This window comes from Nanorana parkeri, unplaced genomic scaffold, assembly GCF_000935625.1.
Source record: "Nanorana parkeri isolate BGI_ZX_2015 unplaced genomic scaffold, ASM93562v1 scaffold812, whole genome shotgun sequence".
Taxonomy (NCBI): domain Eukaryota; kingdom Metazoa; phylum Chordata; class Amphibia; order Anura; family Dicroglossidae; genus Nanorana; species Nanorana parkeri.
This window is the reverse complement of record NW_017307080.1, coordinates 647,727-673,511: the sequence shown is the minus strand read 5'-3', so window position 1 is coordinate 673,511 and position 25,785 is coordinate 647,727. Positions and strand designations below refer to the sequence as shown.

At 43.5% G+C, this 25,785-nt stretch overlaps 1 protein-coding gene across 5 annotated transcripts in view; it reads right to left on the bottom strand.

The window, feature by feature from the left end:
- The window catches only part of ACTN1 (actinin alpha 1), a 135,690-nt gene extending 110,193 nt beyond the window's left edge, over positions 1-25,497 (bottom strand). For 4 of the 5 annotated variants that reach the window (XM_018565094.1, XM_018565096.1, XM_018565097.1 and 1 more), the window contains exon 1: positions 25,259-25,496. In XM_018565094.1, coding sequence (XP_018420596.1) covers positions 25,259-25,357 — 99 coding nt within the window. In that variant the 5' untranslated portion in view covers positions 25,358-25,496. Of the gene's footprint in view, positions 1-25,258 lie in introns of all 5 variants that reach the window. The other variant, XM_018565099.1, reaches the window with a different exon arrangement.
- Positions 25,498-25,785: the final 288 nt, after the last annotated feature.

The window sequence follows — 25,785 nt, the reverse complement described above, 5'->3', positions numbered from 1 at the left end:
CCCAAAATCAAACCTCGCTGGATAGGTCTCTCACTTCAAGGTCAATCAGAAAAAGGCATTCGCCAAGGGTCAAGATTATGCAAGTATTTGAAACAGTCACATGCATTGCTGCAATCTCATGGTTTTGGCAATGGTGGGAGATGGCCATCTAAAATCTATGGATACCTGAGGAGGATCTTCACAATTTATGACCAAAAACACAGATACTAAATGTCCATATCAGATCTATCTGCACATATCATATGGTCCAACGGTTGGGAACAATTAATGAATATCAGATGACTAATGCTTGATAACTGCAATTTTAACAAGATAAGGATTGGAGTTCTATATAAACATCTTGACCCCTCCCCTAAACTATGAAAACACAGAGCTGAGGAATGGGCCATTTAAGGTTAACATTGGGGTTAATATAAAGGGCTTTAGAGGTGCTCGCTGTCGCTCTCAGAGATCTTCCAACTAATTGGACAATTTGCATGTGACATGTCTGATCTCTCCCTCTTCTTGGGTGTTAATGGTGAGTGTGTCATTTCAGTCCTTTGGAGGAGTCACAAGAGAAACATCATGGAGGGCAGGTTGGACATTTGTAACTAAAAAAAAAATGGTTCTTCCTGAAAAGACCAGAGGAACATTCCCCATAAAGTACTTATGCAATTACAATCGACAGAGACTAGCCATTCATATGGAGGTCAGATTGACCTTCTGTGGTGTAATCTCAACCCAAGATCAATATTGTCACAGGATGTCGCACACCATATGTGACTTTTAAATGACTGGACATATAATTCACAAATATCTTTACCTATATTGACATATAAACCTTTCAGTACTTGTTATAAAAGTATGTCCAGTGTCTTTCCCCAAAGTAACATATTTCCCTCTCTCACATTCCTACAACTCCTTGAACTGCACAGCATGGGTTGGTGGATCATTCTTATCAATATGCTTTCATTGTGTACTTAGCTGTTTGGAGTCATCATTTAAAGCTGAACTCCAGGGAAAACATAAAGAAACCACCAAGTAATGCAGTTATGTGTTTATTAGAAAATTCATGCAGCTAGGGAATGGCCTCCTGAGTTTGTCTTGGTTTCAGCCTCTGGCAATCCCTGTACAGCAGTACCAAATGGGGAGGGCCAGAATTAGGAGCATATGATGACAAAGAAGGACAGACCAGATGAATGACCTTTGCAGTCTACTGCAGTTCCTTCACTGTCCAATCAAAAGCTGGGGATAAGGAGGTGTCATGACTATTATTTAAACGGCAGAAGAGAAAATACAGAATGTAGCAGCAGAAAAACATAACAGCTCACATCATATACGGTGTATATATAAAATTGTTGTTTTTTTCAACCTTTGCCTGGAGTTCACCTTTAAAAAAGGAGAACTATGAGGTGAGTGATTTTCACTTATCCTCATAGTTCTAGCCGACCTGTGACAATGAAACTGTCACAGGCCGGCTCAGTAGATCGGGAAGTGAGCGAACACATACCGGCGCTCGCTCACTTCTCGATCCCGTCACGGCAGAGAGCCGTGACAGGGGAGGGACTGGATTCCCCCTCCCCGATCCTCCAGCGCTGACTGGCGGAACGGACAGGGGGAGGGGGCAGGTACAGCTGGCTCTGCCTCTAGATAGCCAGAGCCAGCTGTCACTCACGCAGCTGGGTGGATCCAGACATAATTGTCGGAATCTGTTTCAGCTGCAGCGTCTCAGTGTACTGAGCTTTGGGTGACGGGAGGACGCTAGTTTGTGTCCTCCCGTAACCCTTAGGAGAACTATGGGGAAAAGCCCTAACCCCATAGTTCTCCTTTAAGTACTCTTGCAGAATGTGCACATGGAACATATAGTTCAGCTTTAAGTAATCCTGCAGAATGACCACATGAAACATTTAGTTCAGCTTTTCGTAGTCCTGCAGATTGACCACATGGAGCATATAGATCAGCTTGACGTAATCCTGCAGATTGATCACATGGAGCCTTTAGTTCAGTTTTAAATACTCTTGTAGAATGAACACATGGAGCATATAAAAAAACAGAGACCTCTTCTGACTACGCACAAACGTGTTTCAAAAGCGTCTTGGGAGACATAGACATGTGATAATTACATTCATATGACACATTTGTGGTAGTGCACACATCAGATTTGTGAAGCCCTAGCTACTGTGTACAGCTCCTGGCCATTAGTGAACTAATCATAAAGCTAGAAAAACACATGATTCATACTCAAAGAAAGCCTGTCCCCCAAGTTGAGCAATCAACTACAAAAATGAACATTTTATAATAGGCTGACAATGCTACGTGTCAATAAAAACCACTTCACAGTACATGTAAATGGTGGAAATCTGTAATGTAAATAGGGGACCATGATATTGGCACGACATCTGTAGGGCCCATTCACTTCTTTGCGTTGCTTTGGGGCAAACAGGCGTTGTATTGTGCGTTAAATTAAACTGCATTCATTCATTTTGAATGGGTGCTAAAACACCACAATGTTGACAAAACTGTTGCCCACAGTACTAGTGTACTGCCCTCACCGTTACATAGTTACATAGTATTTGAGGTTGAATAAAGACATTAGTCCATCAAGTCCAACCTATTAGGATCTCATTCTAGGAGTACCTGTACCCCTGTATATTACGGTCCCTTAAGAAATCGTCCAAAAGTTTCTTGAACAATTCCACATTCTTTGCTGAAATCACTGTCTGTGGCAGTGAGTTCCAGACCCTAACTGATCTTACTGTGAAGAACCCCCTTCGCCCCTTGTGCTGGAATTTTTTTTCCACCAATTTTAGGTGGTGGCCTCTAGTTTTTGTAACGGAGTTAATTTTAAACAGTTTATCGCTAATGTTGCTACCACCATTGAACATTTTGTACATGGAGATCATATCCCCCCTTAATCTCCTCACCTCCAATGTGAACATGTTTAAATTTAGTAGCCTTGTCTCGTAGCTCTGGTCCTCCATACCCCTAATTAGTTTGGTTGCCCTCCGCTGGACTTTTTCCAACTCAAGGACATCTTTTCTTAGTACTGGTGACCAGAACTGGACCGCGTACTCCGTTCTAAGTGGACTGCCAATGCACCGAAACGCAAGAAAAAATTGGCATATCCAGCACAATGCAAATATTCATTGACCACACAGTGCTATGTCTAGGGGGTAACATGCAGTAAAAAGCTTATTTTACCACGCATAGTTTTAATGTGTTAGTATGAATGAGCAATGAGGCTGGCCATAGGCTCATTCAAGCACTACTTGCAAACGTTGGACCGTGTACAGGTGTGGTAATAAGCACTACTCACTATCGAAAGTCATCTTTTACAAAGAAAGCGATCTGATTTTTAAATGTGCCAGAGAAACTCTTTTTAACCAACAATCAATTTATTTTACAATGGAAAAAATGAAACAATTAGCCAATTAGGAAAGATGGTCACAGATCCCAGGTTAATACACAGTCAGAACATTTATTTACTTAGATATCTACCTGTCTATGGCCCGCATTTAACTGTCAAGGTAATCTACTATGATGTCAGTGAAAAGGGGGATTTTTCATGTACAGAGGTGGCACCTTTACCAACTCACAAAGTAAATAGTAAAATGAAGCATAATATGATAGGAGATAATGCTGACCTTGTAGAAAATATTCTGATGCAAGCAGCAAAGTGTAGGCAGAAATATAGTACAACTTAGGGAGATTAAAAGTGGACCCTGTCCAAAATCTTAGCGGAAACGTGAATGTGCTTCTTTCGTCAGTCTTTGGCACTGACACGGTTTTGCTGAAATGCCTGCTTATACTGCTCACAGGTTTGGTTTACCCCAGACCTTTAGGATGCCCTTTCCAACTTCACACATGACACTCCCAGGTCCAAAGACAAAACACCAAAACACAACATTCCTTCATTGTTCTATCCAGAGATCGGCTTTCCTGAGATACTCAACAGAAACAGCCAAACGTTTCAATAGTAGACTTGAAACAAGCACTAATGACCTTTAAAGGCCTTTCATTAAAGTACAACTAAAGGCTTCTATGTGACAGTCTATGCAAGTCCCAAACACAGCTATTACCGGTATGTGATGCAAAAGTCTTAAAGTAAACAAAAAGGTTATTTTACTTTCACAAAGTGCTCTTTCATTTTTGTCTCGCATGCTACCACTCCCAGACACTGCAGCTCACAGTGGGAGGGTTTCATCAACAGAGGGAGAGCTCCAGAAAGCAGTAGGTGTGGCCAGATGCTAATTGACAAGCTAAAGGTTTGTAATTTAGCAGTGACAATGCTGATAGCCACGCCCCTGCCACATACTCTCATCACACTGTAGTGTAAACAGGCCCAGCCTTGAAGAAAGTGACAACTCTGCTCTGAACTCAGAAACCGTGCAGCTTCGTTGCCACCCCACCACAGGAAGCTTTACTGGCAGGATCAACAGGTATTTGTGAAACTTTGCAGGGGGACGGTGATAAAACTGTAAAATGCAAATGCATAATTAAGTGCTGCAGCCCTTTTTTTTTTAGGTTGAGGCCATAGTTCTACTGCAGGTGAAACTAGTTATGTGTGAAAGGTGATACCAGGATGTAGGCTATGAAATCAAGGATGATTAAGGCGAACGCTTGGCTGTCATCTCATGCTTCATTAAAGTGTATCTAAACCCAAAGGACAAAATTTATTCTATTGCAGCTTACCGTGGCTGCATTGGTTTACTTCTTTAAGGATTCATTTTCCATGTTTTCATCTGGAGATCCTGCTGGTAAAACACTTTCGGTCTTAAGGTGAAAACTTTCATTCACTATATTGTAGTTATGAGGGTTCACCACTGTCACCCTAGGACAGGACTACAGAACACCTTCCTCTCTCCTCTTCTCCATAACATAGGAAAGAGGTGATTTTGGTCTTTTGAAAATGCTGGTTGCCTGGCTCTTGTGCTGATCTTACGTTTTCAGTTACTTCAGAGTCACTGAACTGAAACAGGAGCCCTGACTTCTTTTGCTACATGTTTGTTCAAGATCAGTGGTTTAATGTGTTGTCAGAAAATCAGCCAGACAGCTAGCATGTTTCTAAGAGGTTTAGCAATAGCAGCTTCTGTGTTTCTCTCTTCACACCTAGTGTGCTGCAGTAATGCATGCAGTACCATGCACTTCACTGTAGCGAGCTGCAAGGTGATGTGTATGTATATTGCCATTCACGTTAAATGACACCCCAGCAGACTACAATGCAGTGTAGATTGTGGTGACCTGTGTTGGGAAAAAAATTGCAGAAATTATTTTCCTCCATTGGGGCCTATTCAAAATGAATGGGCTGCAGTAAAGCAGAATGGCTGAATGCACAATAAAGCACACTGTGGTGCATGCATTATTGCAGTGTATTATAGTGTGAATGGGCCTTAATGAGCCACGAACCTGGAACAAGTATGCAGGTTGGGAGCCACGTCTGCACTTGCTGTATACTTGCCCCTGGTCAGTGACTTCCTAAATAGTAGAAACAAGAACGAAGAAGCCAGCCCCAAGCGTACACCTTCAGGGCAGGTTCACACCATTTTCCGGACCAGATCTGGCCCGGAAAATGTTGTGAACCTGCCCGCAGTTCCAGTGCATTCCAGACCAGACAAAATGAGACATGCAGTATTTTTCTGGTCTGGTTTGGTCTTGAACGGACTGTGCTGGTGTGAACAGTGGACAGAAATGGTATAGGGATACATTAGGATGCATTTTGGGTCCGGAAACAATCTAGTCTGGTCTGGAGATGATCTGGATGTGGTGTGAATGGGCCCTAAAACAGAGTCAGCAATGGCAGTTCCCACCTTTGTATACTATGAGGCCCCATTCACAATGCGCAATTCGCAAATCGCGTGATATCGCGCAAATGCTTGCATTGAGCAAGCTTGAATCGCGGCTAAATCCGCTCCAAAAAGGGTCCTGCTGTAGCGACACACGACAGCAGGACCCTTTGCCCCATTGAGAAGCATTGGAGAGCGATATCGCGCGGTAAATTGCCGCGATATCGCGGGATAAATCGCTCAATGTGAACGGGGCCTAAGGTTCCCTCGAAATGTAACAAGAAGCAGTTGCAATAAACATGCACCATGTAAGAATCATAACATATCACCTACAATAAAAGTTTATTAGAATATTAAAGGGGGTTCCACTGTTCTAGTCACCTTTACAGCTGTCATGTTGGTGTCTACAGTACAGTATTCAGATACAACACTGGGGACCCAAGTTGGGGTGGGCGGGGGGGGCGCTAGCAAAGTAATCTGTAAGAGAAAAATGGTTTTCTGCTTTTTCTCTGAAAGTGGAAAATCCATTTATTTAATGACATCACACCTTATGATATTGTAAACCAGTTACCTGGGTTATCCTGCTGCTGAGCCGCTGCATTTAAATCCAGCAGGTGGGCAAACCTGGGTGCTGGGATCCAACCAGCTAACACCAACACATAACCATGACATCAATTTTAAGCAGACTGACCACTTAAGAAAGTTTGACATGTTCTAAATTGCTGTGTACAGGAACAAAGGCTAACTCGGGGATTTATAGTTTCTATCACTTTTGTACTCTGCACACACGCAGTCTGGTATTGTTGAATTTAAGAGGGATTAAAGGCTCTAGGGTCGGCTCATGTGGTCACAAGCCATACTACAGCATTATCTTTCCAGGAGTGTCGCCAAACAATAAAAGCTCTATAGAAAAGTCCCAATCCAAAGAAGGACAGTGTTACCTCCAGGGCCACTCACCAATTTTCCACCCCCTCCCTGCTGTTTTATATTTAATAACCAGCCGATCCCGCTTCCTCTTTTCTCTGGAAGAACAGAGGTGAGCTTTATACTTTAGGGATGGGGGGTACACGTGTTGGCTGCAGTCTCCTTTCTATATATCTATGGAGCTGCTTTCATGCCTGGCTCCTGGCTCTAAATGAATGGATTCTTCAATAGATTAATCTGTACACTTTATCCGCCCTATGACTAAGCTGTGATGGAAGAATGCAACAGGTTTATTGCTGTCCAATGCTCTCTTGGCTCCCACCATACGTTTTTTTCACCTTCAATAATGTTTATTGGTTTTCAAGGTGGACAAAACAAAAAAATGCATCAGTCATCAGGACCATCAAATCTCTAATCCAGCAAACCAGTCCTACCCTACCAGGAAGCGCGGACAGGGGACTCTGCCCTCCTGGATAACGCGGACAGGGGACTCTGCCCTCCTGGATAACGCGGACAGGGGACTCAACATAATGAAGGTTAGTAAATATTGAGCTTAAAAGAGAACTATGGGGTAAGTGTTTTTCCTCATAGTTCTTTTTAGGGTTACGGGAGGACATATATTAGCGTCCTCCCGTGACCCAAAGCTCAGTATATTGCGAGCTACAGCCCGCTGTATACTGAGACCGCCGCAGACGGGACGGATCCCGACATTACTGTCGAGATCCACCCAGATGCGTGAGTGACAGCAGGCTCTGCCTATCTAGAGGCAGAGCCAGCTGTATCCGCCCCCTTCCGTTCCTCCAGTCAGCACTGGAGGATCGGAGAGGGGAGGGGGAGAATCCCTGCAGGGAGCCATGAATGACAGTCACGGCTCTTTGCAAGGACATGATCAAGAAGTGAGTGAGCGATAGTATGTGTTTGCTCACTTCCCGATCTATCGAGCCGACGTGTGAGTTTCATTGTCACATTTCGGCTCGAACTATGAGGATGACTGAAAATCACTTACCTCATAGTTCTCCTTTAATGGTGCGGGAATGCAATACCATTGAGCCACGAATTTTTAGGAGGATTTTACCACTTGCAGACTAATAGAGGGCACGAAGCAATGTTGGAGGATTTTAGTACGTTGTTCCTCAGTTAACGTGGTAGAAAAGTCCCTTTCCCAGTGTGGAATGTAGCTCAGAAGTAAAGTAGTACTAGATTGTAGCAGCAATTGGTAAAGACCAGAGACACCATGTCCTGGGTGTCTATCATGCGAGAAGAGGGCTTCTAATGGAAGTAGATCATTTTTAGAGTGGAGGGGTTTTGGCAATGAGATCAAAAGTGATGGAGTGGATGGTAACGCCAGGAGTCAAAGGAGACTGTTGTATTTTGACAGCCAGCGCCCATGGCTGTCAGAATATCCAACAGTCACTGTTTGGCCAACAATTTTCCACCCGCCTCCTTTTTTTTTTTAAATCAACATTTTCCATGCTAGGTGGTGCAGACTTAAGGTGCCCATACACCTTACAACCATGGTCGTAAGCTTATTAACCCCTTCGTGACGGGAGACGTACACTGTACGTCCAGCCACAAAGGGACCAAATGACTGGTCACGTACACTGTACGTGACGAGTTATTTGCTGCACTAGAAGGCTGCTAACCGCTGAGAATCAGCGGTTACCTTTCAGTAATAGATGTCTAACTAGCTAGAGATCCATTACTGAAAGGGTTAACCTTTTTCAGACACCCGATACCTTAATATCGGGTGTCTGAGAGTCACAGCAAAGCAGACACACATGTCGGCTTTTGCCGGCATTCTGACAGCTCGTATAGATCGAGAGATATCTCTCTCAAGCTATACTGGCTTTTTTTTTTTTTATCTTTTGACTTTCAAGAATAGATACAAAATGGTATGTATTAGACACATAATGTATCTATTCTTGAAAGTAGAATGTTTAAGTTTTCTGAAACATTCACTGACAGCTGAATCCTGAACTGCTGCAGGATCAGTGTCACTAACTTATTATCGGCTGTTCTGAAGTTTGAAGCAGCCTGATAATAAAAAAAATGTATTAATTTATCAAGCAGTAATAGTGAGATTAATTCACAATGACTGCCTGATATAATTAAATAAATAAAATTTGTCAGTATAAAAAAAGTGAAAAGTGTAAATAAATTAAAAAAAATAGTGAAAAGTGTAAAAAAATTAAAAATAAGGGACAAATAAATGAATGTATGTATTGCATTTTTTTTTAGCTGTGCTGGTTTTGTTAAAAAAAAAATACTACAAATCAAAACTGGGAAAAAAAGTTTTTTTTTACGTTTTTTCCTCTTTTTTTAATTTGTATTTGTCCTAAGTGAGGCGTTAGACACACATATGTGATATAAATATATAGCCCTATCTGTCCTCTAAAAAACAATATATAATATGTGTGGGTGCACTTTGTAAGAAAGTATATTACTGACGTGGAAGAATCACACAGCAAAAATGTCAAAAGTGTGTCAGTCATTTACGAACAGAAACCAAAAACAAGCTCAGTCATGAAGGGGTTAAAAGGTCGTACGATCTGCCCATCTTGGACAGGCAGATCGTACTTGCGATCATCGAAAGCCCGCCCCGCACTGAGGGGCGGGCTTCTGATAAACTGCAAAACGGGCAGTGTGCGTGTGCGCACACCGGCCCGTTCGGCAGTTGTCGAACAAGCAGGCCACTAACCCGCTGAGAATCGTAGTGTTTTCAAGCCAGTTTGTTCAACGGAAGACGTGCGACCGTACAGTAGAAACGGTCGCACGCATTCCATACACTGTACGATTCTCGTACGATCAATCGTACGAGAATCATACAGTCTATGGGCACCTTTAGATCCATGTATGGCCAAATTAAAAAGGTAATTGTCAGGGACTGTACAATCACATTTGCTGTGTATAGCCTGCTTTAGAGTTTTGTTACCAGGAAAAATTGTACTGCTATAAATAAAAGGTCTGGGATGCAGCAATTCCAGCGATTAGTAGCTCATTTGTTGAACAACTGACTTTTTATAGCAATTTGGAGCTGTAGAATCTTCATCTACATTAGTTAACTTACTCAGGTGACCCAATGCAGCTGCTGATGATCATGTCACCCCAGTGAAGCATGGCAAACTCCAGCTACAAATCAGCAGAGAGAAAGCTGCTGGAGTGGCATGGTTCTAAAGATTACATATAGGCACCACCGCTAGCTCCGTCCTGTTGGGAGGCTCAAGTGGAGATTATGTAAAGGTGGGTTGGCAGGATGTGTGTGCTCTTTAAGCCCAGGTACCCTTAGACAGACTAGCCCTTCTGTCAGATTGCCTGCCTGTACATGTATGATACTTCTTCTCACGAGACATTACCACTAATGCTAAACTGCACAGTAATTATGTTACAGCATAGCGATGGAATGCACTGAATTTCTGAAGACGTTCAACCTCACCTGCTAGGGAAAACCAGGAGGCGACAGTAGCATTTACAACGGTTATATATAGGAAATCAGCTGTGTCTCGGAAATTATCCCCAATATATTACATTTATTTTCATAGTGTTCTGTTAAAGTAGACTCCAGCTATTCAAAATCAATGGATGATCTTTAGATCAGCACAATATAAATATAAAAAGGCAGCTTTTGCAGCAATATACATCTTCTATCCAGCGCTGTCCCCAACAGACTCAGCTCTCCAAAGTGCAGTGTTGCTTATCTTCCTGGTTGAACGACCCTGGCTACTTCCTGTGAGGCCAGGCTGTCACGAACACGCCCCCTGAAGGTTTGGTCATCAGGTTGGCTCTGGCTTGCTAACACAAAAGGAAAGTTAATGCTGGGATGTCACAAGACCCGCTTGAAAATTGCTGGATTTAAGGCATAACAAGGGGGACATTTTGGGTGCAAAATGTAATTTATGTATAGCACACACATCTCCAGAACACACACAATGTAATTTAAAGCTTCATTCTTAATTTAGGCCTGTAGCTGGAAAAGTTTGCCCTGAAAGCAATTTTGATCATGCTAAACATACCCATTAAGCCCCTTAATAGTCTCTTATTTACACAGGGTAATCTCCTAATTACAGCCTGCAAAGCATCATGGGGTACACTGGGTTATCTCAGTCCATCTCCATAGAGAATAAAGAGAATGCTAAATGGGCAAAGCATCAGGTTCACTGGATAGTCCCTCTCCCCCCAGTTATACCTTCCCCACACTATCCGGCCACTCCATTCATCTGTCGGAATGCCAAATCTGATGGCCTTCTCCTTCTGCTTACATGACAATGTTCTGGCATGGTGATTGGCCTCTCGGGGAGTAAAGGGAAGGTGGTCATATGCTCTTCCATACCAGGAAGTATCCTGTATTTTTTGAGGTCTCTGATGGACGGAGTGGTAAAGGAGTGCAATGACGGTATCCATGGGTGTATCCATGGATATCTCAAGAGAACCTGTCACTTTGCCCTGCATGAACAAAGTGACAGATTTAATTTAATAGTCACACACTCCGGCAGTTCAACAGCAGAGCAAAATTATATTTAAAGATATACATTTACGTTAAAGAGGACCTGTACTTTACATATACCTGGCAAAGTAACAGGTTTGCTGCTGGCTAGATCTATTACCTGCCACTCAGTCACTAATGGTGGGTGGTGGAGGAAGTACCATGTATTTCCCAATGCCCAGAAGTACTAAATATTTCTTGGGCTCTAGCAGGCAGCCAAGGTGGTAAGGGAGCACATGGAAGGCAAGTATAACCTGCCTATTATGCCTCCGATAGAGACAACCAGATACTTCACCTACTATGGACAAAGTACTTATTTGCAAAGAAATTAATGCATAGCTGTAACCTTTTTGTTTTAGTTTTGGGTAGAGTATGAAAGGGTTAAAGCCTATTCAGGTTATTTTTCTTTTGTGTGTCCACTTGGGAAGCGTTACTTTCACTTCCTGTTCTTGAGATGCAACAAGAAGTAAAGGAAAATCTCTACAAATTAATTCCAATGCAAAGGAATCTAAACGGTTGCAAAAAGAAATGTTCTTGTTGGCACATTTTTCTTACATAAGCCCTGAATGATTTCACTCAAATAAGGTTGTTGTTTCACTGACAGGGACACTTTATATATGGAAAGGTACGTTTCATGGCATAGACAGACACTGTGCATGTTAAAGTATGAATAAAGTGTGAATAAAGTGTGAAACTTGAAACGTAAAGTGGAACTATACTCACCTACCCTTCTCTGATGTTGGCATCACTGAGGGAATTTGTGGATGTCACATTTTCGCCCGACTTTCTTCCGGGCTTGGGATCTTTGGCCATTTTGATTGGCCATGCTCGAATGATATAACGTTCGTGCATGTGCAGCTCAGAACAATGTGAACAGGCAGGTAGGAATCCTTTATTGTAGAAGAGACAGAGATGAATTTATCAAAGTTGGAGCACACAGAATCTGATGCAGTTGCCCATGGCTTCTTTCATTTTCAAAGTTTTAAGAAGAACTCCAGAAATGTAGAAAGTGGGGATACCCCACTGCATGGATTAACTGCTCATTTTCTGATAAGGGCCGCAACACGGAAGATTTGCTTACCTGGTCCTTAGTCCTGTGGCAGTCAGTGCTCACCTCTCTCCCACTCCGCTCTGGCTGTGACATGTCCCCCGTTGTCCTCCCGTCCAATGCAGGTGAATGGATCTGCATTAGACGTGATGACATCAGCGGTCAGGCTGCTGGAGCCCTGGGGAGAAGAAGGTGCAGAGAGCGGTATAGCAGCTGGGTTGGATCGAGGATCAGGTGAGTATATCTTCTTTTATCCAGACCCTAATCCAAAACAAGCACTTAACTCTTGCAGTGCAGGTGTAGCCCCACTTTCTGGATTTCTGGAGTTCTTCTTTAAGCTTTGAAAATGAAAGATAGAAGCCAAGTGTTCCAGATTCTGTATGCACCCGTGTCTCTTTAAAAAAACAAACCTTTTTTTGCAATATTTTATTTAAAAGTCCAACTTTTAAGAAAACCTGTCAGGTGAGAAACATGGAGGTTGCCATTGTCAACCACTTTTTTTTCTTCTTAAATGCTATTTGTCCCTAACTTTGATGCAGGACCTTTACCAAGTACATGGAAAAGAACGTCTGACTTCTCTCCCACATACTAGATCTGCATATGTGTTTTCAGACAGAGACTTGGAAAGACTTTGTATATTAGCCAGGCAACTGGCATTTCCAGCCATGGAAGCCCCTGCATTTCACTCATCACACGTTTATTTTAAAGAGTAATTTCCATCTATTGGATAACCAGAAATTGCTCCAGGTTTTGGGGGATTAGTCATTGGCCCTGTCCCTGAAAAGCTCCCTGATCTTTAAGGCCTCATTCACACACAACGCAAGAGCAAAATTGTATATTGCGTATATACACACGCGTACATACGAGCATGTGTGTATATGCACGCACTATGTGCAATCCCCACAATGCATCATTCGTAATAGAAATGTTAATGAACTGTACGCGCGTAAATACGCAGAAATACGCTGCCCGGACGCATCTAGGTTCCATTCTGTTTTTGCGCAATTTTACGCTATGCAAATATACGGCTCTATACACAGTTATGTGTATGGAGCCATTATTTGCATATGCTGCATATGGTACTATAAGCGCGGCAGTGTGAATGAGGCCTTATGATGTATCACAATAACTCCCGGTCCTTGGAATGCCACATTCTATGCTTCCCATATAATGGATATTTCTAGCTTGTTAAATTAATATTAGTTGAAATATTTTATAATCCAGTTTAATTATGTGATGAAACTATAATGTGCTGCGGTCTTCCAGTCAGTGCGCTGGACTTTACCATGAGTAATTACTTTACCATGAGACAATACCATGAGTAATTGGCACATGAACGCATCACTGAAAGTGGTTGTTTTTCCATGAATGGAGAGCGTAGATCACCACGCTGTGATCAAAGTCCAGCGCACTGACCGGCAGCACATAATCTGATTGGCCAATGAGCAGTAAGCTGATTAGGTCTGGTCTATGTCAGCTGTTCTGGCGTAGGTGAGCAATACATGGAAGGCTTCTATATATGTGAGTGGCAGCTGGGAATAGACACAGAGCAGGATATGTTTGATATGAAACGGAAATGCTGCAGTCTGCAGAGATGAAAAAGACGCAGACAAGCGGAGGTCACTGGCAGGGTGGTGGGAAAGAAGTGGGGGGGATGAAGCAGAGCAAAGGTCAGATAGATACAGTGAGAATGAGACTTCAGCATCACATGTTTACATATCACAAGTAAATCACACCAATTATACATCTTACTATGACATCAATAATCCATTACACAAAACTAACCATGTACTGAATGTCGGCATGCATTAATAATGCTCCACTATTCATTACAATGACAGCACGCCAATAAACTTCAAAAGGCAATTTATTAACTGCAATACAATGATGGGATTATCCATTCCCTTTCTTACAACATACTCATTTATATCTGGAGCCGATTATCTTCCCAGGGTGATGGTAGCGGTTAATAGATAGGGTAAAACCACAAACGACATATACTGTACGATGCAGTCTATCATTAGCATGATGACTGGGATTACACTAATGCGCTGCAGTAACGCACATGGTAGTAGAATAGAGGAACGTCCCCCCTGAGCCCTTATCTGCCAATAGAAATCCAGGTAGTGGCCAGCCACGCTCAACGACTTCAGCAAGAAAACAGGAAGTTGCACACCAATGACTTTGAGAAACTGCATCCAAACAGGTCTAACTGTGGCCCCACCCGTGACCGCCCCTCTTTAACACCCAATGCAGGCTTGATCGCAGAGATCAGTCAGTACGATGCAATATTGTGCGTTGTGGCGTCATTCATTCTGAATGGAACCCCAGTATACTAAGACAACACACTGCTGCAGCAAGCCTCAATGCACAGAACCACACATCACCCTACATCATATTCCCAAAAATGGAATGGTTGCAGTTTTGCAATGGTTACACTTAGGGCTGCAACAACTGATCTATTATAATCGATAATGAGAATCGTTGGTAACGATTCTCATCATCGATTACAAACCACCGCTCTGCTTCTCTGTTCTCATCAAATGGTGCTGGCTGCAGCGGTCTGTGTTCCTTTCAGTCCCCGCTGCTCTTCCCGCCAATATCGGCAGAGGGGACACAGACCACTGCTGCCGGCAACAGCGGGGAGGAGACACCGTTGTGACTGCATTCGCCCGCTGCTGCCCCTTTCCTTCTCTGACCCCTGCTGCCGCCCTGGCCCGTTCCTCCTCGGCCACCTCCCGTTCCTCCTCTGCATCCAGAGGCTGGAAGCCATACCCAGCCTGCTATTGGATATTTTAAAATGCAATAGCCAATACCAGGCTGGCTATTGCACCCGCCCACTGCCTGCTATCAATCAGCAGAGGAGGACCTGATGGGAGAACTTTCTTCTTCAGGTCCCTCCTCTGTTGACTGACAGCAGGCAGTGGGCGGGTGCAATAGCTAGCATGCTATTGACTATTGCAATTTGAAATATCCAATAGCAGGCTAGCTATTGCTCCCAGCAATAAAGTTTTTTTTAACGTTTAGAAAAAATTCAAGTTAAATAAAAACTAAAATTAAAAATAGAAAAAAAAATGTTTGGTGTGTTATTTTAAAGAAAAGGTTGGTTATTTTATTATATTGGCTTATAGTTTTACAATTCACATTATTTAAAATCCATGAAACTAAATTAAAATGTCTAATATAAAATACATACAATTATGAAGAAAAAAAATTGCACCTCCCGTCCGCAGTGTGATCCACTGGAACGCGCAGTACTGCAATGCCCTGCAGTAAAAAACACTGCATTTGTGTATTTTATTTTAAATAAATGACCATTATTATTTTTTTATCCGGTTAATCGAAGTCAATAATCAGCTAACTAATCGATTATGAAAATAATTGTTAGCTGCAGCCCTAGTACACTGGGGTATGCAGGCGGCCTGTTGAAAATGAAAAGTATAACTTAACACAGCACACAATGTGCGCATGGTAATGCATCATTATCAAAAGGTGTAAACCTGACCCCTGTAACAGTTTTATTACCTGTTAGTTGTGCCAGGAAAGCCGCTGTTTGTCCAGTGAAATTGCACAGCAGCAATTTGCAGCAGCGTTGTCACCCTTCTGGGTAGTCTTAGCGTAGTGATCCCTCTGTAAGCCTAGGTAAACAGTCATGTGATTTCTATTGAAGGAGTGGACAGCCTGGCAGACCCCCCCCCTTCAGAGATCATATGACCCTGACCTTTAGACACATGGGAGCCTGGCAAACATTTCCTCCATTATTAATAAGCATTTCAGTGAAAGTGTCTGGGCAAAATAAAAAAAAACATTTTTAGTATGTCACTGCAATACCGGCATATTTCCCTTGTTTTGTCTGTTCAAAAATACTCCCAATGGTCCTGCCAGAAATCTAACGAGCTTCCAACTTCCTTGCATTGTGCGTTGAGAATGATGCCACCGCTGTACTGAAATCCCAAGCAATGTCAGCCCATCTTAAATGTCCCCCCCCACCCCCCGCCAGACAACAGAACACTACCCCCTTATGTTTTTGAAATAAGGAAGGGGTGTTCTGTAGGCAAGAAGGCCCAGGCCTGACATTACTGCTTGGCATTTTAGTACAGCAGAGGATAAGCAGTTTTATTGGTCAACCCATAACAGGGAGTCAAGGGTCCTGCTGGATTTTAGGCAGGATCAACAAGCAGCTTTCTGTACTTGCAGCAATTTTAAAGTGGAAACATGCATGTGTTATAGAAATGTACTGCATGTTTTATTTTGCACAGGCATATACTTTACCATAGTTTTAAATGAATGTTTGAGTAAACATTTACAATAAAAAGAAAACACACTTTTAAAAAAGCTCATCTTTCAGGGGACAAAGATCACAATCATTATTACTAATGCCAAAGCATCAATGGCTGCCATTCATAGCACTGCAATACAACTGCTTTGGAATTGTTTGCATTGTGCACCAGTTTGACCATCTAGGTGGAGATATGCAACATCCATATTGTGAAGCAGTTGTCTTTATAAATATCTATCGACATCCAGTCACTGAGAAACTACAAGTCCCAGCAGTCATCAGAGATGTGTGCAGGCTGATGTCATGTGACATATGTAAGCCAATGTCTCTAGTTGCAGTTATACCAGTGATCCTCCCCACATGCAGCTACAAACCTAACTAATCACAACAAAGGCATCACAATGCAAATACCACAATGGCTCCTACCTTCTCTTCTTGTACTTTATCACTAACGCACACTAACGCAGTTCAGACGCACAAGCGCTGTATCAGAAAAGTAAGCCAATCAAATATGATGAATGCCTTAACACAAAGCATAGGAACGGTGGGAATGGGCCCTCACACTACAGAGATTAGATTTATAAAAAAGAAAATACCAACTGGGAGTTTCATCATGTAGCCCCTTGATAAAATTACATCAATTAGAACAACGGTCATGTACAGTATGGGGGGCATTTATCAACAGACAATCTGGAGCAGATGCCCTTAGTAACCAATCACCTTCTATCTTCAGTTTGTTCATGGACAGCCGCTCCAGTTTTGATAAATTGCACCCTGTAAGGCTACATTCACATATAGCGTTTTCCGCGCAGACACAAACACTATATGTGAAACAACTGCACAGATTCTGCTAGTTTGCGGCTATTTAGTTGCGTACATGCAAAATCCTCCGTATTATCGTGCTTGCACTATTTTGGGGGCCGTGTGGTTTTGTCTCTGCAATGGTCTGAACAATGCACATCAAAGTGCATTGTTTTTTCTGTTTAGAGCGGTTCTGTGCGTATTCGTACAACCGAATACGCGTGGACAGCCACTCCAGTGTGAATAGAGCCTAAATGAACCTATAAACATTGTTACAATTTCTCTGTACATGCACTCCATAGACACACCCTAATACTTAATGCAGATATGATACAAGCACTTTTCACTTTTTCTTATATTGTTTGGAAAGATGCAAATGATCTCTGATTAAAGGGTTAGTCCCCTCTGGAGTTAAAAGAGAACTATAGGATAACAAATGTTTTACCCCATAGTTCTCTTTTAAGGGTCACGGGAGGACATAGACTAACGTCCTCCGTTGACCCAAAGCTCACTATATACTGAGGACGCCGCAGCCGGGACGGATCCCAACAATAATGTCGAGATCCACCCAGCTGGCTGATAGGCAGAGCCCACTGTCAATCTAGAGGCACAGCCAGCTGTGTCCGCCCCCTCCTGTTCCTCCTCTGCAGGGAGATGATCGGAAAGTGAGCGACGGTATATGTTTACTCACTTCCCGATCTATAGAGCCAACGTGTGACCGTTTCATTGTTACGTGTCGGCTCGAACTATGAGGATGAGTGTAAATCACTCACCTCATAGTTCTCCTTTAAGCTTGTTAATGCTTTCCTAAGGGCCGGTTTACACTCTACACGCACCATACCAGCAATGCACATCCACATTGCACTATAATGGTACAAAGCTATAGTGCACCACAACACACACACATTTTTTTGCATGCCTTGTGTTGTGAAAAATTATAAAATGGGGTGTCTAATGCAATGTGGCACATTGCACAAAGCTTGATGTGTATGCAGTGTGAATGGACCCTTAAAGTGACCCTGTCACCATGGACTGACCAGTAGCAAGAACGCCACACACACAAACTGTAATCAATAGAAAGGATTTCCTCTCCACTGATTGGATAGTTTATCTTGAAAGCAGGATACGGAGTGGGAACACTCGAATTGCCAAGTTGGGCAGAGTGCGACTCTAGGACACGAAGAGCTTTTCACTGGGGCCATCACAGGGTACAAGAAGCCAGTGGGCACATGAACACATCAGCTTCCACTTATAATTGATATATGGGCCCTTTAATGGAATCATGAGAAGCTTTGCGGCACCAGCGTTCAATGTTATGACCCACCACTGAGTTTTCAATTGAAATCCTTGTGAAGAAGAGTTTACTCTACAAAGAGATAAACACCACAAATCACCAAGACAAGTACCAATATACAGCTCTAGTATGGCATCCCAACAGGCACCATATTTCACTTTTGACAGAACGCCATTGAGAATTCCAAGAGTCAGATATCCCTGCTGGTCATGGAGTCTCATTCCATCTGCTGCATTTCATCATGGAGAAATATAAAATGGTCTGATGCTCTTTGTAAAGCACGCCAAATTATAAATGTCAGCTGATCATGGGTGGTTTAACTCCCTGGTACTCACACAAATATTAATATCTGACTTGTCACAATAGATAGAAACAGAAACCTTGACAAAAAAAAGCTGTACCTTGTTTCATGGAATATCAGTCCTTGTATTCCAGTCAGTGACTTTGCCTAGGCACAGATGATGTCTCCTTGCCCAGTGATCAGACTGGAACATTGTAGCAAGTCAGAAAGTGAGATGTTTCAGCAGGGGCTGATCTGTTTTAGGGCTTGTTCACACCAATTGCGGTGTGTTCCAGAGCGGTAGCTGCTGGAACGCACAGAAATCGCACACTAAACTACCCCCTTTGTTCTGGAGTGGGACGGGGTGTGACAGTGCATTGAAGTCAGTGCACTGAAGCTGCAAGCTTTATTTTTTTGCGTTCACAGTGGACCGGAACGCAGGCAATGTTTTGCCACGTGTCCGATCACACTGCGGGCGGGGCTGCGGTGCCATTGACTTCAATGCATCGCCACTCCCCCTCCCGCCGCAGAACGAAGGGGGAAGTTTAATGTGTGATTGCTGCGCATTCCAGCAGCTACCGCTCTGGAACATACCACAATTGGTATGAACAAGCCCTTAGACATAAGGCTCGGATCACATGCAAAGCGGGAGAAAGTGCATTCCCACATATGATCCTGCATCGCACAAGATATCGCATCTTAGGTGCGCTGTGGTGCCATTATTTCCTAATGCCAATGCAACCCACCTAGCCATCGCAGCTGCATTACATCGCACCACAATACATGGCATCTTATTAACATGCGTTTTGAGGCTACAATGCAATGTAAAAAAAAAAAAAAGGTCATGCACTTCTTTTAGTGCAATTTAGATGTGGTAGGTAGTCCATTCAAAGGAATGTCCCATGGCGTCGATTTCCCTTCACTTCCCATCTGACAAACAGGCTTGTCCACCTACTTCCTGTTGTGGCTATCAGCAGGGTCACTGGAACCCATTGGAAGATGTCCCTCTATTCCTGTTCTAAGGACAACAAAAAATGTGGGGGTTTTCCTTCACTTTCGGTGATAATGGTTGCCAAGACAAATAGAGAGGGTGGATCTTGCCAACAGGGACTCAGACAGCAATGAAAACCTGACAGGTCTTCTAATCCCTTTCCACTCTAGCCAACACTTTTAACATGAGAATATGCACTGATCAACCATATCATTATGACCACTAAGAGGTGAAGTGAATAACATTAATTATCTAATTACAATGACACCTGCAAGTGGGTGGGATATATTAGACAACAAGTGAACATTTGGTCCCTGTGGTTGATGGGCAAGCATAAGGAATTGAGCAACTTTGACAAGGGCCAAATTGTGATGGCTAGACTGCTGGGTCAGAGCAACTACATAACTGCAGCTCTTGTGGGATGTTGTGTATATTTACACTTTGAAATACTTGCTGTGGGCAAGGAACTAATAAAAGTACGGAAGTATGAAAGACGGTCAACTAGCATTGCAGGAGAGATTGGTAATGGCAGTATAAGTTTGCATTACAGTATAAGGCTGGGCACACACCTTACAATAATCGTATGATCGCGGGATTTCCCGCGATTATCGTACGATTATCGCAAGGTGTGTGGGGACCTTTAAGGTGCCCATACACCTTACGACCATCGCAAGACCTTTGTCTTGCGATGGTTGTAAGCTCATTCAAAGCTCGTACGATCTGCCCATCTTGGACGGGCAGATCGTACTTGCGATCATCGAAAGCCCGCCCCGCAGTGAGGGACGGGCTTCTGATCACTGCAAACGGGCAGTGTGCGCACACCGGCCAGTTCGGCAGCTGTCGAAAAAGCAGGCCACTAACCCGCTGAGAATCGTACGATTCTCGTCGGGTTTTCAAGCCTGCTTGTTCGACGGAAGACGTGCATCCGTACAGTAGAAACAGTCGCACGCCTTCCATACACTGTACGATTCTCGTACGATCGCGGGATTTCCCGCGATTCTTGTACGAGAATCGTACAGTGTATGGGCACCTTTAGTCTACTTTAAAAATGGCCTTCCAATTCAATTATATGTAAATACTTGTGAAGATAAAAGGTTGTATGATGCAATCCCCATAAGAGCAATGACAGATATATTTTATATAGGCACTGCCGCTGCCTACAAGTAATGTACCACACCTTTTTTATCGTTGTGCTATAGAAATATCACAGCCAGCCTTGCTTTTTCCTGCTGCATATCTGGGGATGGGACAACTGACATTTCTATCAATTAATGATCCCTATTGCTGCCTATCCTACTATCTATATAGCCAATAAATAGCTCCGTTATCTCTGCTGGAGACACACCCTTCTACCACTGCATGGGCTCATATGAATTCTTTCTGACAAGAACATGGATCAGGAGAAGTAGCTCTGATCAGATGTGACCCATGAGCGGTGTTATCTGTGAATTATTCTATTCATATATGTATATAACACAGATAAAATAGGCACATGCATATTATCATTTCATTTTTATGCAGTCCCAAATGATCTGTTTAGACTGCTGGCAATGAGTATATACTCAACTGTCCAGCTGCCAAACACCGCTCCATTATTGAAGAAATAGCCCCTGAAGTCTACTGGGAAACCGACTCTTCCTGGAGTATTGAACTTCTGTGTTCACACAGCACTCTGGTTCCTCCCGCTGACCTCCACATATGAACTATGTCCTTTATATATACACTATAATATTCCTTAGATCTACCACCAGCTATGTGGCGTCTAGGGTTTGACTGATTGGGTATCACTTTAATGGATAGTTTAGGTAGGCCCTCATATCAAATAGTTTGGTAGATATAAAAAGAACTTGTATGAACTTGTATGTGTGACAAGGAACTCATAGCCATAAAATGATTGCCAGATAGATGATCTTATGACTACAGGAAGTAGTGGTTGCCAAAAATGAGGATCCTGTTCTGCAGGCGTTGGAGCCTCCACCAGCATGTGACATTCCATCATGATGGAATGATGACGATTGCTTCCACCAAGATAATCAGGTTCAAAAGGAGTATAAACATGCATGCTCTTGTTATGCAAGTGTGCATGTTTATGGATCTCTCTGAATGGCTGGACCATGCCTGTAGGTCTTACTGCATTCTCATGGCAGCCTATCAAATCATTTCCCTACACAACAGGCATACAATCAGGCACACTTGTATACCTGGTGCATTGGAGACACCATGGACTTTATCTCTGGGTTACAAACAAATGACCGTGTATTTTACCTAATTCACATTTCTCTTTTGAAATAATTGAATATCAATGACCAAATTCTTTTTTACCAATGACAACTAATCTAAATGACTGATTGTTCACAGCTGGTGTTTGACCAATTGCATCTCTTGAATCTGAAGAGGATTCCATGATATTCCAGTTTTTGCTTGACGCTCATAAGTTGAAACCCCCCCAATATCTCATAACTCTTGGGGGCTTGGTTGTCACTGTCTACACTTGAGTTCCCAGCTCCACCCACTGTACGGTCATAGTCTAACTCCTTGGTTCTCAACTGGTGGGTTGCTTGTACAGCTCCCTCACGTGTGGAAGGCATTGGGTCGCGACCCCGTGTTCAGTGGGTCACCACATGCCTTCCACTTTTCTAGGTGAGAGGCTTATCACCCTCCCCCTACGCAGCACTGTCAGTTATCAGGCCAAGCAGCCATTCAAAATATGCAGCCCGATGCCAAGTGTCAGCTTGAGGTGGGGTGGGATGGGGCCATGGCCACGAGGGAGCTCCATCCATACATGCATTGCTTACAGCTCCCCATGCATGCCCTGTAGAGGTGCCTGGACCGGAGTGATGTCACATTCTGGCTCCTGTCACTTCTACAGGACAAGTGAGGGAGCTGTACAAGCAATGCACATACGGATGGAGCTCCATCACAGCATAGCAGCCTACACTGGACCCTAGGCTGAGGATCCACTCCAGTTCTCGGAAGATAGGGAGACTGGGTGGAAAAAAAAGAAACTAAATTAAATATGTTTTGGGAGTGTGTGTGTGAGACAGTCTGTGACTGTGTGACATTGTGTATCAGTCAGTGTTTTTGAGGGCCCGTTCACACTAGTACAGTGGATTAATTGCACAGTCCTGTGCGATTACCGCACTGTACAACGTAATCGCACCTACCGCGCAATCTGGTGTGGGAGGTGTGTTGTCATTTGAATGGCACCCCAAACGCATCTCCCACCCAGATCAATTCCCCTCATGGGAATGCTCTGTACCGCAATGCCGTGCGTTTCATTGGGTTGTGACTTAATGACCAAGGACAAATGTGGGTCCTGAGGTTACACAGGTTGAGACCCACTGGTCTAACTCATCCTGTTTAAATGTTTTTGGTTTTTATCATAGAGAATGTCACATGATAGTGGAGGATCCAAGGCCTGGAGAACAGGATGAGAACTACAACAAGAAGATTCTGACATCTTATCTTCCAAGACATAAAATAAGCCTGGAGGACATTCAACTTGCCAGCATCGGCATTTGTGGGTGGACCTAACCCTTCAACGGTGCAAGGATATGCCTCATATCATACTTTAATGTGAAAATGGTACATACAACTTACTACCAAAGCAACAAGGCAGAGTTGGACAAATCCCAGGAGCCTGGTAGCCAATGCTCCTTAAAAATAACAGCTGGCTCCTACATTCTAGATTTCTCTAGTTGTTGTCAATGGAGCTGACTCCACAAAGAAAAGCCTGCTGGCTCCTGGATTTGACAGAATGGCTGCTGAATTCCATATTAATTGGTCCACCCCTGCCCCAAGGTATTCCCTACTACTGTCCCAAAGTCATTAGAATTGTCCAAATACAAATGTAACATGAAAAGGTATTGGTCTGTATGCCTCCTGTGCATGTTATATATGTTAATGGGAACTTGCAGTGAAGTGGCTGTCATTGTTGACCTCTCCTGCTGGCTGTAATGCTGATCCAATGGCTTCAGTAAATCCTGACCTGGAACAGTTAGGTGCACCAGTCGTTTTGAAGTCATGCTGACTTTCTTCACCTGTGTGCTCCTTCCAGTTCAAATACTGAAAAGAAGTCACTGTCACTCCAAGGTCCCATGCGTAGAACGCCTTGAATGAAGACACCAAACAATCATGGCGCAAGTGAAACATAACGTTTCGGAAACGTTAGGGGTCCCTTCATCAGGCAAACACTGTAACTTGTACCAGTTCAGTGTCTCAGAAGAGCCCGTCAACCAGCATTTTAAGCAGGCCAGCAACGCCATCTTATTCATTCCTCTTAGTCCAGGTCTCCTATATAAATGAAAAGGGGAAAAAAGACATATGTACCCCCCTGGTACTAGTCATCCAACAGCCTATAAACGAATAGAAAAGCCATCTCCTGCCAATGAAATTGATGAAAACCATTGTAAAAAAGAGCCTGCTTACTATTCACTGCAGCCATCGGGATGTGACAGTACTATATGACATTCTCAATACCCAGAAACCGTCACATTCTAAACATCCTGCAGCATCCCAACTATTTAATAATAGATAAAGTCAGTGATCTCAGTGGCAGGCTATCCGCAGACCAGCTGCTGTGTAGAACAGGCCTGCTGGAGATCTGCCATTCTATAGGTTGAACCTACTAGTGTCGGGCTGCGGTATTCTACAGACAGTCTGTAGTAGGACTAAGTCATTGCAATCATGGTTTTTTTTTCTCCTCCTAACAGCCAGCCCCGGGAACAACAATTTTCCTCATTTTCCCAAATCAGTCCAGATTACCGCAATCACTAAATGCTCATTAAAGAGCAACTATGACGACTTGCCAGGTCGGGAAATCAGCCTTAATTATTAGAACAAGGCTAGATGTGACCTGAACTCAGTCTGGTTACCTTTACTGCTCAGGGGGAGCTCTGGGCTACACTGGTGTCTAGAACTGGGTGTAGTGGTTATAGGGAAGAAGACTATTCTCTATGTATCTACCTGTACTATACTACTCTGCTGCATATCTGATGTCTATATCAGGCTGGGATTACTGCAACAGTTCAGCTGCCCTCTGCACTCAGTCAGCATGGAACATTTTTTTAACCCTTTCACTGACTTAGACAGAAGGATCATAGCTGATCCCTGAATGATTCTACAGGAGTGCTTTCAAGGTAAGTCCAAGATTCACCCACTGCAGGTTGGGTTGTCTTATTTAATCATGAACAAGCAATGCTGATGTGTGGTAACCCCTAGCAACCAATATCAGTTTTCAGTACTCCAAGTGGGGATGCTGCATGGTTGCTATAGGTTACAGCGCAAAGCATCAATCCCCCAGAGTGTGACTGGAAAGTGACAGCTGCCGTGAAACATTTGAATGGAGTGAATCGGGGTAGAAGTTAAGCAGATCTCAAGCTCAGGGCCGGCTGTCTTACCTTCCTCTGCTGCTTTTCCCAGGCTGGATCCAGGAGGAGATCCCTGTCCCAATCATCCTCCGGCTGCATATAGTCATTGTTCTGGTCATAATGATCCATCCCTGGCTTGCTGTACTCTTCTCTCCGATCGCCGGACGTGTGCTGCTCCTGAGCTCCCCCCTAAACAACCAAGCAGAGCCGAACGTGGAGCCAGCCAGCGCTACAATGTAACCAAGTGAGAGCTCAGTAGCTACCCTGGAGAGGAGAGGGGAGAGCAAGCCACGCCCGCCTATCGCTCCCAGGCAGCGGATTGGTCGGCTGGCTCTGCCGGAGACTGGGAGATCTGCTACTGGCGACAGCGGCCATCAATCACCTCCAGCTCGTCTGTATACATTAGCAGCGCCCTCCTCGCAGCTATCAGAGAAAGACGGATCTGAGGTCTGCATTGTTGGCATACTTGTGTCTGCGATCTCTGTCATCCTCTGGAGTGGAGGTTGGTGACTTGTAGAACTACAAGTTCTAATATGTCCTACATATGCTGCTACAGT